This window comes from Akebia trifoliata, chromosome 1 (genome assembly GCF_017979445.1).
Source record: "Akebia trifoliata isolate Shusen 1 chromosome 1, ASM1797944v1, whole genome shotgun sequence".
Lineage (NCBI taxonomy): Eukaryota > Viridiplantae > Streptophyta > Magnoliopsida > Ranunculales > Lardizabalaceae > Akebia > Akebia trifoliata.
Window position 1 is genome coordinate 33,597,602 of NC_141375.1, and position 15,066 is coordinate 33,612,667.

Here is a 15,066-nt window from a genome sequence, read left to right on the forward strand (position 1 = left end):
GGAAATACACACTACAAAGGATGTGCTCCCTAGCAAGAAAGGGGTCAATATTTTTGGGGTTTTGTTTATGTGTGCCCTAAGAGCACTCGTTAAGGAATTGCAAAGAAATCGATCTAAGCACAATAAACAAAGTAAAGTAAATCAAGATGCACCACATACAAAATACTGAGATTTTATGTGATTCCCTCAAGATTGGGTAAGTCTATGAATCACATTGATTCCACTTTGAATAGAAAATTTATAAGTACATATTAACACATTTTTCTTAAGGAAATCTAGTTAGATTTTTTACATAATACTAGTGAAATTATAAAATTACCTTTGAAAATTTTCTTTCAGGGAGCGCTCGCACTCCCAGTGAACTCAGCATCGAATTTGACCGACGAGGATGCGTGGCTTGATTAACAATACCTCCTTATTGACCAATACTATCAACCTTTACAATCCACAACAAAAATCATATCAGTCTTTGGATGAGTCAATGTGATGGACGATGTATAATAAGTCATCTCAGTCTAGTATGAGTTTTAAAGACATGTCTACATATTATTATCTTTTTTTTTCTCAGCATTACATATTCTATTGATGCACTTAAAAAAAAATGTCGATTTGTCAATTTTTATTAGTCATATGATAAATTGCGATCATTAAATTTTGTGTTTTATCTAATAGAATTTATATTTCTTTATGGGACAATTTTTATAAGTCATTGATTCCTGCTCATGAAAAAACATGAAATCTTGGCTATTAAAAAACAAAAATGCATTGGTCAAAACTTATCCTAAGGATATGTGTTGTATTCTCAAATCTCAAGTACATATTTTATGTTGATAGTTGGATTTTATGTTTTAACAATCAGGGGTTTAGGAAATGGATATGGGACTTTTTTTACAAGTCGCCAAATCCCAACCCTAAATTAAAACACCATTTAAATTAAATCATTTTTGTGTGTGTAATCTCTCAATACAAATCATGAACATATCGTTTCAAGTCAATTCTCCGCGAAGCTTTTTCAAACATGTTTTGTTGAAGCATAGAAGAAGATAGAAAATCTCTAACATTAAGAGTCATAAAAATCTAATGAGTTGGTTGCTTTTTAAAACTTACATTTTTTTAATAAAATATAAAATCATATATAAGTGTGGATGCAAAATCTAGTATCTTTCTCGTGATTTGTAGTTGATGATTCTCTTCTCCTTTGATGTCTTACACTACAACCTCTTCGACGCTCAATTCAGTGTAGATAACAAAATAAAAGGGTTTTAAGTGTGGTGAGGGAGGAATGTGCCTTTTTTATGTGTAGAATGTCTCTATTTATAGAGAATAATGGGAGGTTTTGATTAGATCGAATTTCGGGCTAGATTCAATCCATTTAGCTCTTCTATGTACATCTTCAATGGGAAAATATTTTGTTGGTCGTCAATATAGTTATCAAGTCGGTGTCGAGGTTTAAAACAACAAGGGAAAACTATGGAAAAAATCAAGAAAAAAATGAAAAAAAAAATGATATATATTAAAAATTATGAAAAAAATGTATTGATAATATAATGTACAAGTTAGACATTTACCCTTGGTTTATAATATATTTTTAGCAAATTTTTTTATATTATTATTTAATATCTTTGTATGATAACTTGTTACCACACATAATTATTTATTTTTTGATGATAAAAAAGTCTAACCATCAATGTATCTTTTGAGCAAAATAACACATTATTTAGAAAAAAAAAATTATCAACAAATCCTACTTTAAGCAATGAACCAAAGCACAAACAACCATAACGCTATAGAAAATAGCTATAGACCCGAAAAAGTGGATTAATTTGTTATAAACTTCTTCATATGTTTTTTTTTTTAGGGAAATTATTAAAAAAAGATTAAATATTTTAATATTTACAAAAAAAAGAATTTTTTTTTTTTTAAAATTACCATAAACGAATTAAGTTGTTGGACAATACTTCATTTTAGTAACTCACTGGATTGCACGTTGTTTTGAAAGAAGGCTAAATTACTAGGGTGAGCAAGTTATTAAAATAATAGACAATCCAACGATTTAAGCATTTGGAAGGTAATTTGGGTAAAATAATGTATTTTAACACAATAAAACCCTAAAGAGTCCAGGGTAAAAAAATAAATGCGTTTAAAACGTAAAAGTTTTGTTCAAAATATTAGAACTGTTTATTTTCTATTTTAAAATTTTTGATTTTTTTTATAAATTGTCTTAATCGTTAGCATGGTTTTTAAACTCGTCTGAGATTGAGATGTATTGTCCGAGTTAACTCGATATCAGAGTTGAATGAGACCAACTCACAAAGTTATTTTTTTTGAGTTATTCTTTTATCGAGATTTATGACTCATGTTCATTTTTTTATTTGACTCACAAGATGTCTTAAACGTATCAAAAAACTCATCTGAGACGACTCAATATCGAGCTTGGACGAGACGAGACCAAATACCGACTTTAAAAATCATGATCGGTAGTGGTAGTTTTAAACTAGAGGTTTTTTCATCCACTATGGTCTATGGTCGTCAGAAGCTACTGATTCCAAGAAGACTTGTCTGAGTCGAATCGGACTCGTCCAGGGTTGAATCTGAATTCTGCACGTTTCACAACCCTCACAAAAGCGAAGAAGAGTAAAAGAGAAACGAAACACAGAGAGAGAGAGAGAGAAAGAGAGAGGATGACGATAGACGACGATAATTCGATCTATGTGGGAGGAATTCCCTACGATTCTACCGAAGACAGCATTCGCACTGTCTTCGATTTGTATGGTGCAGTTGTTGCTGTTAAGGTCTGTGTTTTTTTCTTTCTGTCTCAATTCTTCCATTTCTACCTACCTAGGGTTTCTGTTCTTTCTGATTGATAAATAAATAAATTAGGGTTTATTACTTTTCTTTCTTTCATCATTTGATTTGATGAAAAATTGGTTTTGGGTCTTAAATGATTTCTTCTGAACTGAACTATAAAACTTAGATAACAAGTACCCATTGGAACAATTCCTGCACTAAATGGAAATGAAGAGATTTTTGGCTCATTTTCCCGAGTTAGTCGAATTAATAGGTGCAAAGTGATCGTCACCGAAAATGCACCAAAGCCTAATTGTTTCTAAAAATATGTGGTTAAAGGATCCAAAATTTGTTGAGAAAGTTGGAGTTTGGCTGGGCAATATTCCAGATTCGGGTAGAGCTTTAGAAGAAAGCTTGAAGGACTAAAGGAAAATATAAAAGTGCGGAATAAGGAGTTTGGAAGAGTGGTTCTGTGAAAAAGAAAGAATTTTTAAAATAATCAAAGGGTTATAGATAGAAAAGTAGGCATTGGATGGGTATCTGTAGAGAAATTTTTTTGAAAGAGTAAATGCTAAGATGGAGTTTCTCATTGTGTTTAAGCTGGTTGCCAAAAAAAAAAAAAATGGTTACATGGCTAGGGAAAAAAAAGGGGGGGGGGGGGGGTGCGAGCAGCACGGAACTTGAATCAATCAAATGGCATACATAGTATAGGGTTCCTTTGTTAGAAATCCACAGACAACATTCTGGAACTTCAAAATAAATGCAACATGAGAAGGAGCTGTTTAAGCAAACGAGTTTAGGATGTGAAGGATCTGCAAGAATCTTTTAGTTCTCCACTTCAATAGAATGAATTCAATAAGGGTAGAATACGCCCCACGGCTTTGATCATGCTTCTTAATAAAGATCTTTCACTAATAAATAAATAAAAAAGAAGAATACGCCCCCCCAAGGTTGATAGAAGGTCCTGTGCCACTTGAACTCCAATCTTACCCATTCTGCCGCTCGTAACAAAATATTAGAGTTTAAGAGTGTAATTTTCTCATAACAATATGAGAAATAGGGTGTTTGGGGGTGATGGGAGTTGAGAACATTGGGGGTTTTGCTGTCATCTTGGGTTGCGGGATTGGTAGTTTTCTAGTGGCATATTTTTAGGCCTTGTACTAGGAGTTAGCTACCGATCCAAGGCTTTGTGGGTCCCTACCACTTGAGTGTTTTAGTAGAAATAGCGTTGTGGAAATCCCAGTATTTGTCTAAAGATGGGAAGGCGTGAAAGCATTCTCTTTAACCTATTACTTGTCTTTGTATTGTATTCCCTGATCATTACTTAAATGTTGTGTTGAGTTTATTTTTTATTTTTGATGGATAAAGCTGTGTTTGCTGGATTTGTTTTGAATTAGAAGACTGCATCTGTTACCTGCAGATAATTAATGATCACGGAATTGGGGGGAAATGTTATGGCTTCGTCACTTTTACAAATCCGAGATCTGCAATCGATGCCATCAATGATATGAATGGCAGGGTATGTGTTTCTTATTATTCAACAGTTGGCCACTCATTTACTTTCTCGCTTTGTAGTAATAGATGCAAAAGCTTGTTTGGATTTTATTTCTGGTTTGGATCTGTGACATTGTGACACTCTAAATTAGACAATTGGTGGGCGAGTGGTAAGAGTAAATGAAGTACAATCAAGAGGCAGGAGACCAAATTTTAACCGTGAAAATATCCGTCGTGATTCTGAAAGGGACATGGGTTGGGATGGGGGCAGAGATAGAGAAAGGGATCAAGATCATGATAGAGACCGTTATCGGGATCGGATCAATTATCGGTCTCGAGACCGTGATCGGGAGCAGGAAACAGAATATGAGCGTCCACATGATCGCGATCAGACCAGAGATCGGTTCCTGGATCAAGGTAGAGATCGGGATCGCGAGCACAATGAGAAAGAATGGAAGAGGAACCATGATCGAGATTTGGGGAGGGATCATGATATAGTTCGGGAACGAGATGTGGTGGTGGATAGAACTAATGATCATGATAGAAAAGATAAAGATATAGATCAGAGTCGGACTGGGTAAGCTTTTGTTGCTTGCCATTTCTTCACTCTCAGAACTAATAATGGTCATCTCTGTTGCAAAATTCATAATTATATTGTAATTGTATTATCTACAATGGTAGTTGAATAGGATTTTGTTATTAAAACATTATTAGGAAGTCGTATCAGTTTGATGAGTAGCGCAGATCTTTGATTTAGTTATATTTTGGGTTTCCTCTAAGCAGTTCTCGTTTCATTGATCGGCGGAGTAGAGAGTTGTCATCAAACTCCAGTGATGATTATCTAGACCAGGTACAAATAAGCTTCTAAATGTTTGATTGTTTAGTTAGTAAAATTCATGCATACAATTTTAAAGTTTGTATGATTGGTGTTTTGTGTTTGCTCTGTTTCATATTATCAGGTAAAGGAACAATTGGACATATCAATTCAAAAGCGTGAGGAGCTTCAAAAGGAGGTTTGCTCACTTCTAAACTTCTTATCTTTAACTGAACTGCCGGGATCAAACAATTATTGCAGATTATGAAATTTCTGGTTCTGTTACAAATTCTTTTAGCTGATTGTGTGTTTAGTGATGCCATTATACACCTTAAATTTACATAAGATATTTGAAGTGCAATGAACACGTTAGGGTGCCCAACCAAGTAGGCCATATGATCCACCGAAACTGAAACTTGAAATTATATGGTTCATACGTTCTTCATTTGTTTATATTCTGTCAACAAAGACGCAAACAATACCACATTGCTTAAGGTAGTAAAGACTTCATGTAAAGAACTGATAGTAACATCTGAAATAGGAGATGATTCTGTCAGTTGATGATGTGGCTTGCTCAAAAGGCCCTTTTGGACAAAGGGTTTTTGTTCTTTATTCAGGGCTATGTTCGTATTTAGTAGTGAATCATATGTTTTCTCTCATGATGAATAACGAAAAACAAATGATTATTGCATTTTCAGATTTCTCAAATTGAAGGGAAATTAGAAGAGAAACAACAGCTTGTTTCAGATTTTCAGAAGCAATCCCAGGTAAAATTTGTACTGATTCCCTGTCACAATTCTGAGGCTTTTTTTTTTCCTGTTCTATTTTCTTCACATACTGTTTAATGCCTGTTTTCGTTGGTAGACAAAGCAAGCTTGAACGTAGTTGAATTTATTTCCTGACCGGATTGGTTTGATGCTGAGTGCAGACATTGGAGGATGCGTTGGTCACTGCGAAGAAGCGCTCTTCTCAGCGACAAATGCAGTTGACCAAGGTAATTGTCGCATGTCCGATTTTACTATGTTTTACAAAGACATGGCTGGTATATGAGCGTAGATGACACTTGCATCCTTGTGTATATTCCGCAGATTCAGAGATGTTATCTGGAATTTAAAGGCTACACAGAGAGGCTCAAAAGTTGTGAACAAGAACTCCAGGTTAATCTCTTTCCATTTTTTTCCTACATAGCTTCAAATTTAGCAAATATTGTTGCATGTGTACTGAGTGGCTGGGACCAAAAGATGTACACACATGCTTTTCATGCATTCATCTATGATAGATTTGTCACATATATTCATGGTTGCCTAGGATGCATCTGGGCTAAAGACTAAATAATAATTTGGGATTCATTGGTATTATTGAGTGCACCATGTGAATTCATGCATGCACTCGTTATGCATGCCATCCTGATGCATGAAACACTGTGATGCAGTCATGGAAACATTGCAATTGACAAGATTAATGCATTTCCACGTTAGTGAGTTCTACAGTGCAGCATGGGAGTCCCTTAATCCCAAATATATTGACTACATGGAGGTTTTTTTCGAAGGTAATGGTGAAGTTGGGGGTTCCAGGGATTTGAGCATGATGTTTCATGCTGTGCTGCTTCGTTGGATATTGCCTCGTAATTTTTGAAATTCATGACTAAGCACCATACATACTTGTGCACTTGGAATGATCATTTGTGCAATTAGATCAAATATGTATGATGTGATACACATTGATACAAGCTAATACACTATTTTGCTTATTCAGTTTCTTGTAGATGCGGCAATGGTTGAAGCTGATAATGGTGAGCATGCTACCATAAGGGATGGCACTCTATATGCAAATGGCATGGCATGAGATCTGGTCCAAGTTTGCAATGCTTCTGATGGTCATTGATTGCTGCATTGCCTCCTGAGTATGAATTACATAGATCATATCTTATTGTAAATATATTGACAGCCTTTCTTAGTAATTAGTTTCAACATGTTTATTATCAACTTGCTACTTTTCAAGTTTTTGATCTCTGACGTGCTCTAAGCTTATTCCTCTCTCTCTCTCTATCTCTCTCTCTCTCTCTCTCTCTCTGATTCTTACACTAATAAGCTGTTAATTGTATACATCCATATATAATCTCTTTTGGATCAGAATTATGAAATTTATGAGAATTTTGAGATGAATGGATGGAAAGACCAAGAACAACTAAATGAGAATTGCCCACATCAAAGGGAATCCGTTAGTCCTAATATTAGAAGTAAAGTCGATGGAGATGTTTTGGACATGTTCAAGAAGACCACTGATGGCATTAGTGAAAATGAATACTTGGTACAAGAAGAAGGCTTTGAAAGGATGAGAAGATGAAATTAAGAGATCGGAGGACATACGAACATAAGGTAACCCTAGATTAGAGAAGAATGGTGGAACAGGATTCATATAGCCGATCCAAAATAGTTGGGCCGAAGATTTGTTGATTTTTAGGCTGGATCTGAACTACACTGGCAACTCAGTGAAATTTCTTTTGGTCAGATGCTCCATTTATCATCATCAAAGCTCTATCCCTAGGAGGTCAGATGCTCCATTGTACGTCTTAATTGATGGATTTGTCCCATGAGCAGCACACCCCCTTAAGAATTACGGAACTTAGAGGGAGATCCTTGATCATTATAGTGAAGCTTCAATGATAAAAGCATGTCAGGGTTATTTTTTTCCACCATTTAAGGAATTGTTTACAACCTGCCCTATATTTCAAGAAGAACAAAAAAATTCCCACTTTGTCCCTCGAGCACAAAACTTAAGGGTTCTCTAGTCACCCACCAAAGATGAAAATTTGGGAATTTTAGGTGGGGTCTTGACTTGTTAAACACTGGTGAGCATGTTTGGCTGCAGAGATGATGAAGGGTTTCCGTGGATGAGTGCATTTCCTTCTAGGTAAGTTGGAATCATTTTATTCTTTCTTGAAACCTTCTTGATCACAAGATACACCTGCAGGAGCCATTTATGTCGTTTTTGTGTCTCATACCTTACGTCCTTCCGAGTTTAGCAAGCTGTAATTGATTTTACCCTGGACAAGGACAGACCTACCCCTGCAGTCAAAGATGCCCTCATTTGGACCATCACCAACATGGACTTTTGGCAGCCAATCTTCAAAATTCCAGGGGTATTTCTAGTCACTGGAAAAAGGAGCAGTTAGACATAACTTTTACTCCATAGGTCATGACAAAATTGCCTCCCATATGTGTGGTCTGTTAAAATTTAATTAATCATCTCTCTCTCTCTCTCTCTCTCTCTCTCTCTCTCTCATATATATATATATATGGAGGACAGGCCTATAAGAGGCAGTGGAAAGTTGAAATCGTGGAGATTCGAGCAATGGCTGAGATATCTCTTCTGTGCAAGCGAACTGTGGTAAGCACTGAGCCTGTCCAGCCAGGAAAATTCTTCCCCCTATCAGTTCTCGACCGTATCATGGAACCCTATAATCTCCGGATTGTCTACTACTATCAATTTCCATTTGAAATTGAAATCGGCAGGGCTACAAAGAAACTAAGAGAGTCTTTATCTGAAATGCTTACGCGTTTCCCAATAATGACTGGAAGGTTACAGAAGTCTCCAGAAGGACATTGGATGATCAAGTGTAACGATGCTGGAGTGAGAATGATTGAAGCGAGAGCAAGAGGGAGTGTTGAGGAGTGGTTACAGACTGCAGATAGGGAACAAGAGCTCAAACTTATTTATTGGGAAGATATGTTTCACAAACCATATTTCTGGTCTACCTTCTATATTCAGGTAAGAATATTTAGCTAAGTTATTGTCAGTGGTGTACGTTAGAATACCTCTGTTTTAAGATGTTCAAACTGCACCTGAGGTCTATTGCGAAACTGGAGCCATGCATGCAGTGGGATGTGAGGCAGTACCCGAGTGAACAGTGGGGAGTTGGGACCTGCTATTTGAATGGTCCCACCTATAAAATCTAGGTAAAATTATTGCAAAATTTGGTCTGGGCAATATTTTGGTCTAGGATCTCAATTTAGCTAACCTATAAGCTTGGGTTGGGGATGAACTTGAGCCCAACCCAATCTTCAAGTAACTAAATTGAGCCCAACCCAAATCGAGTTTGGTACAATGTACCAAGTCGAGCTGATCATTATTATGTCCAAGCAGGACCAGGCTGAGTAAGATTGGTTTTGGATCAAATCTTTTTGATGACTGAAAAAGTTCACTCTTACATAATACATAAATCATTTGTAACATACATTGAGGTAGCTCTGGTTGAAACGGGTGATGGCCGAGCAGGCCATACCTGAACCCAACTTGACTTAAGAGTTTGACTCTGATATCGCTGTCCCGACCCCAACAAACTAAAGTAAGAATAGATCAGCCCGAGTCTGGTTCAACTACCAATTCTCAGAATGAATGACTTTATTTTTGAGGCATTATTCTTGCTGATTATTGCAGCTAACCGAGTTTGAAAGAGGTGGGATTGCAATTGGTCTGAGCTGCACCCATCTACTCGCAGATGCCACCTGCGCTACCATGCTGATCAAGGCATGGGCTGACTCAACTCTGCTTGGGAGGATGCTGAGCCCTCCACACTTCCATCCCTTGCCATCAAGAAGGATTGGCGACAATGACATCAAGCACAACCTGTACACCGAATTGATCAACTACTACAAATCATCCTTGGAGAGAACCATTCCAATTGAAATCTCGAACACAGAGAGATATGCGACAGTCACCTTTGCCTTCACTGATGAGATGGTGAGGAGGTGCATGGTTGAGACTCGAGTGGATGTTGGCAATTCTAGCTGCACACCTTTTGCAGCTCTTGCCGCTCTCTTCTGGGTTAGTGTCAGTAAGGTGAAAGGGAAGAGAGAAGGGCTCATCAATATGTCTGTGTGTCTAGATATGCGAAATGTGTTAGGACTTGATAAAGGATTCTTTGGAAATTGTATGGTTTTTAACAAGGTGTTTGGGGAGGAGTTGAAGGAAGCTGGACTAGTGAATGCTGCTAAGGCCGTAGGAGATGTTATGGGAAACATGGGCAATGAAGGGATCATGGATTTGATTGAATGGTTGGAATCTAAGGAAAGTGGGGATGAAAAGTCACATCATCAATCTCCTATGATCAATGGTCCTGACCTTGTATGTATGGACTTAGAGACTCATAATCTGTACTCGGCTGAATTTGAGTCAGGAGTTGAACCCATTCGGGTTTCTTATTACTTCGAACAGGTATTCGGAGAAGGTCAGGTGTTGATACTTCCTGCACCAAAGGGCGAGGGTTCTTTAAGTAGGGTTGCCATGGTCACATTACCTGAGGAGCAAGTTATCAAACTGTGTGAAGAGACTCTTATCATGCGCTTCTCTCCAACAATTCTGATGGGCGTGAAGAAGCATCAAGGGTGTGAAGGCTAAATTGAGTTGTTCAGTGATAATTAAATAAAAGATCTATTTAAAACAGTAGTTTAATTAGTTTCAGTTGAAAAGCTGTAAGACTTGCTTTAATTGAGCCTAGTCAACTCAATCTCTACTTTTTTTATGTCTAAATCTAAATAATAATAGAAAAAAGAGAATTTCTATTCCACACCAACATGTTCTTATAACACATCGATTCAAATGGCACAGCTGTAATTCCATCTCAATTTCCCTAAACAAAATTGAGTGGACAAACATACCTGTTCAAATGACCCCCAAGTTTTTGTAATAAGTATTAGAGGATGGCTTTTTTTTTTTTTTAATAAATTAAAATTTGAAATAAACTATTTAAAAAAAAAAAAATTACATTAAACCCAAAGGCAATGAGTTTGTGAGGTAGATTCTGCCTTTAGATGATTAGAATCAGATTATGTGTACTGATTTTCAAAAAATTTATTTATGGCATCGATGTTGTCGATGATTTTTGAAAATTGATTTCAGAATTTAGAATCATATACTCCTTTTGTTAAGTATTGGGTATAAGATATTATGTATATATAAGCTTAATGTCACATTAGTCCAAAAACTTGGAATAATGAATTTCAAAATCATTAGAAATGAGTATTGTCTCATTTCTTTTTTTCAAAAATCGATTTATTTTTAAGTCTGTTTATAGGAAAATCACTTCATAATAAATAAATAAATAAAATAAAAGAAGTCAGAATCAAATTCAGAAAACTTTTGATTTTGAAATGGGATCATGGACAAGAATCAGATTCTACAATCAGAAGCAAAAGCGCCATAAAAGTCACCTATTAACTTAAGATTCCATATTTTGGAGTTTTCATAGTGAATGTTGTAACGGTCGATATATCAAAGAAGTATTGGTTTGTCTTTTTACTAAAATGACAAAATTCATACTTGTCCGCTCTGAAGTCCCAGATGATTTGGAACCAAGTACGAACGATGATCCCGTAATAATCCAATTTAGATAAGGGCAAATACGTCCTTTCCATAAAATGTCATATAATACGAACTTGAATGTCCAAGGAAATTAAGACAAGTAGTCGCTTTTACTTCAGTTTGTTTCCTTTGCTTTTTTTTTTTTTTCTTTCCCTCTTAAACCATCAATTACGAAACAACGAACAAAAGAGAAAAAGTTAAAAAAAAAACCCTAACCCTAAAATATTAGAATTTGAGTGAGATCTCACTTCCATTTCTCTTGTCTCCGTCGTCTCTGAGTGCAGCTAACCCTCTTCTTTCTCTTACGTTCTCACCACTATCTCCTTTCCAGCTACCGCTCTCTGACTTTCCATCTTCTATGCTCTCCGAACGTTCTCCGGCATCCCTCACGTCAGATTCCGGCGAACTATGTGTCTGATCAGAGGAGGTCTTGTACATGTGTTGTTCATGTTGGTGATGGTGGTGGAAGTTGTTGGGGTGCAACTGGTGTGGTGGCGCTGGATAAAACTCCTGTGCCACGGGCGGCGCACAATAGTGTGTTGAAGCTAGGGAGGCAGGATGTGCGCTGTAGATGCCAGGGGCGGCATTATGCGCTGCTGTTGCGTATTCTGGTGGGACCCATATACTACCCAACACTAGGAGTTGGGGTGCCTGGGTTCCTGCCACGTGGGAGCTAGAACTCGGTCGTCGAGTGTGGAGTCTATATTTCTGAAAAACACATTAAAAAAAAAAAAATTGATACATTTAGTAGTCCAATACTATATTGTTTTAAAAACTCGACTTGCATGTTTATCAAGTCAAATCAAAACAATGACTCGCCACTGAGTCAGTAGTGTATATATGGGTTGTCTTGGCCAAACCAATTCTGAAGGACTATAATCATCTGTTGAGTTTTGAGTATCAAGTCAGCTAAATATTCAATCTAGTTTACTCAACTCAGCTAAGTGAGTTGACACAATGAGTTTTAAAGCATGGGTGTGTTGTCTTTCCTCTAATGTGCACATGGATGCATAACCACTTTGTCAACTTGTAGGGATAGAAAGGAATCAAAGGACCGTTCACGCAAATTCTTCATGTTTGTGTGTGTGTGTGTGTGTGTGTGAGAGAGAGAGAGAGAGAGACCTGTAAATGGCTCTTGACTTCATCATTTGTCAAACCATCAACCTTCATCAACTCCCGTATCTGTTTAGGGGTGGCAACTGTTTCCAAAAATGTTAAAACATAACTCAATTTTCTTTAACACCAACACTAAATCAATAATTTAATTAAAAAATAATTTAAAATAATCAATCTTTTTTTTTAATACTTAGTTCTTAACTTATGCAATTTTAATTGACAGTTCTATTATACCTTGAGAGCCACCCAACATGTGAAGAGCATTCACAAATCTCCTATGCAAATCCGGGGACCAACACCTCCTCGCTTTCCTGTGAGTCGTCTGTGTGGTTGCCACCCCCAACGCTGCCACCTGTGTTTCTTCCTTTCCTTGCTCCACCATTGTTCCTCCACCACCACCCTTATTAGAATTCTCTATCCTTGAACAAGACACACTATTATCCAATTCAGGGATTATCTTATCCTCGGCCGAAGCAAGAGCTAAATCAGGAAGAACCCGAATTGCAGGACTAGAACAAGTATTCCTTTCTTTGGAGAATGGATGGAAAGCTCCTCCATTTCTTTTTTTATCATCCAAAGCTATCTTAGGACTAACTAAGAAACTCTGATCGGTTTCTTTTGAAGACACTATTGGCGATTGTTTGTTGTTTCCATCATCGGCTTGGCTCCATAGCTGAGCTGATACCATCCAACTTGCCTTTTCGGAGACGTTCAATGATTTCTCTGATCCTTCGAAGTTCGACTGTTTGAGAGGTATGAATTCTTCGAGCATGGGTCTTGGCCCTTGGTTTGCCCTATAGGATTGAAGTTGCTGTCTTGAAGCTTCCATGGCTGAAAAAGAAAGAAAATAATAAATAGTAGATAAGAAAATATATAATTTTTAATTGTATAGAAAGGGCCACAAAAAAAGAAGAAAAGAAACAGAAGTGGTTACCACTCTTATACTAATTTTGGTTTAGTGTTTTAGTGAGAATTCACTAGTAGTCAATATAATCTTAACTTTTAGGGTCTCTATCATTGTGCATGGAAAATGGGTGGGAAAATAATTTCCCAGTCTTACACACCCTATATATCGAATGTTTAAATATATCCTTTTTTGTTCCCCTGACATTTTCCATTAAGGATCAGAAAGACTGCAAGAGGCCTTAGAGGACAAGAAGACCTTAACAAAAAGAGAAAAGTATGCGTAACAACTACGTCTCCAAGCTTTACAATCATACCCCATTTGAAACAAATTAAATCTTCGAAGAAAATTTCTCTGCAATCCTTGAAATCCATTGAATTTGAGTTTTATGATCCTGATTTCATGAGCTATAATATAATCCTCTTCACATCATAAAGGAGAACCATGCAAACCTAAGTAATACAGTATTGAATTTTAGATCAATCAAGAGGCAAATTACCATTAGTAAGAAGTTGCATGCAAAGGGGTAGCTCACGCTTGAATGCTTCAATCTTAAGCCATTCTTCTTCAAGACGAGCGAGGAAGTCTTCAAGCTTTTGGGTCTGATCAGGCTGATCTCCAAACGACTTAACAACCATTGAAAAACTATGTGATTTGCAATCTTGGCTCAGTTCCAAATGTGAACCCATTGTTTACGTCGGATACTATTTCGTTTTACAAACTCTTCTGAAAAGAGGGTGAAGTGTTCTTTTGTAAGGGGTGGGTTCAAGTGGAGAGGAGAGATGTTGTTTGTGAACACAAGTAGAATCAATGGAGGATCATCTTCTTTTTAAGGGGTGAATTCGAGGTGGAATAAATAAAGTGGGTTTTGGGAGAGGAAAAGAAAAAGTAGGAGATAAAGCAAAGGGATGGTAACTTCTTGCAAAGAACAAAGTGGGGTTCTGAGTGAAGGAATCAATGGTGGATATAAGAGATGGTCATGTGCTTAGGGCCCTCCCCTGGCTTTAGAACCTTTGGAGTCAGTAATCTTTGTTGCAGTTCAAATCACCATTACAACAGATTCTTCTTCTTCTTTTTGTCTTACTTTTCTGCTTTGTTTGTTATTATTTAGTTAATAACATGGACACCAATCTCAAAAATTAAAGATTTAAAATCTTATAATAGTGAAATATTATGTAGCATGGAGTTGAGAACTTATATTTCCACACCAACTCGTTTATAACACCCCAACTTTTGTACCATGGTCCTTTTTTTTTTTTATATACACCTCACCTCTCATTCGTTTGAAAAGATAAGGGTGTTATCCCAAATATCCTGAAAAAAGTCGAGAGGTATGTCTAAATCACAAAACAAAAAGAAAAAGAAAAAAATCATCAAATTCATTTGGGTTTGAACTTTGAATTCCAATGGAACAAATGGTATCTAACACGTGTACGGCATAGCTTGTACTTGCCATGCCCTAACCAAAAGCATTCCTCCTAGAAAAGAAGAGCTGTGAAAACATATTCAAATATATATGTTTAGTATCTATCAGTCATTTCTCCTTTGCTTCTCGTTTCAAAAGTTTCATAATTATTTTATATTTGGG

General features: G+C 36.7%; 3 protein-coding genes across 3 annotated transcripts; 2 read left to right on the forward strand and 1 right to left on the reverse strand.

The window, feature by feature from the left end:
• The first annotated feature begins 2,521 nt into the window (after positions 1 to 2,521).
• On the forward strand, positions 2,522 to 7,080 carry LOC147411958 (RNA-binding (RRM/RBD/RNP motifs) family protein). The gene is made up of 9 exons (XM_086454541.1): positions 2,522 to 2,792; positions 4,208 to 4,306; positions 4,434 to 4,858; positions 5,065 to 5,131; positions 5,241 to 5,294; positions 5,794 to 5,862; positions 6,024 to 6,089; positions 6,184 to 6,252; positions 6,851 to 7,080. Exons 1-9 carry the CDS (start codon positions 2,682 to 2,684, stop codon positions 6,938 to 6,940), a joined length of 1,050 nt encoding a protein of 349 aa, XP_086310667.1. The 5' UTR covers positions 2,522 to 2,681; the 3' UTR covers positions 6,941 to 7,080.
• Positions 7,081 to 7,220: 140 nt separating this feature from the next.
• On the forward strand, positions 7,221 to 10,791 carry LOC147411959 (HXXXD-type acyl-transferase family protein). Its single transcript, XM_086454527.1, has 2 exons — positions 7,221 to 8,866; positions 9,536 to 10,791. The coding sequence occupies exons 1-2, from the start codon at positions 8,450 to 8,452 to the stop codon at positions 10,493 to 10,495; spliced, it is 1,377 nt and encodes a 458-aa protein (XP_086310653.1). The 5' UTR covers positions 7,221 to 8,449; the 3' UTR covers positions 10,496 to 10,791.
• A 712-nt stretch (positions 10,792 to 11,503) lies between these two features.
• LOC147411960 (myb family transcription factor EFM-like) lies at positions 11,504 to 14,298 on the reverse strand. Its single transcript, XM_086454533.1, has 4 exons — positions 13,978 to 14,298; positions 12,809 to 13,405; positions 12,581 to 12,657; positions 11,504 to 12,166 (listed from the first exon to the last, which is right to left on the reverse strand). The coding sequence occupies exons 1-4, from the start codon at positions 14,165 to 14,167 to the stop codon at positions 11,684 to 11,686; spliced, it is 1,347 nt and encodes a 448-aa protein (XP_086310659.1). The 5' UTR covers positions 14,168 to 14,298; the 3' UTR covers positions 11,504 to 11,683.
• Between the last annotated feature and the right edge of the window lie 768 nt (positions 14,299 to 15,066).

What these genes read in the sequence shown, in the direction of transcription:
- LOC147411960 (XM_086454533.1), bottom strand. Translation starts at nt 14,167, where the DNA reads ATGGGTTCACATTTGGAACTGAGCCAAGATTGCAAATCACATAGTTTT. An exon ending in CATGTTGGGTGGCTCTCAAG is followed by an intron (nt 12,658 to 12,808) that starts GTATAATAGAAC and finishes TTTTGGAAACAG; the next exon opens with TTGCCACCCCTAAACAGATA. An exon ending in AAGTCAAGAGCCATTTACAG is followed by an intron (nt 12,167 to 12,580) that starts GTCTCTCTCTCT and finishes TGTGTTTTTCAG; the next exon opens with AAATATAGACTCCACACTCG.
- LOC147411959 (XM_086454527.1), top strand. Translation starts at nt 8,450, where the DNA reads ATGGCTGAGATATCTCTTCTGTGCAAGCGAACTGTGGTAAGCACTGAG. An exon ending in GGTCTACCTTCTATATTCAG is followed by an intron (nt 8,867 to 9,535) that starts GTAAGAATATTT and finishes TGATTATTGCAG; the next exon opens with CTAACCGAGTTTGAAAGAGG.
- LOC147411958 (XM_086454541.1), top strand. Translation starts at nt 2,682, where the DNA reads ATGACGATAGACGACGATAATTCGATCTATGTGGGAGGAATTCCCTAC. An exon ending in ATAGATCAGAGTCGGACTGG is followed by an intron (nt 4,859 to 5,064) that starts GTAAGCTTTTGT and finishes TCCTCTAAGCAG; the next exon opens with TTCTCGTTTCATTGATCGGC. An exon ending in GTTGTGAACAAGAACTCCAG is followed by an intron (nt 6,253 to 6,850) that starts GTTAATCTCTTT and finishes TTGCTTATTCAG; the next exon opens with TTTCTTGTAGATGCGGCAAT.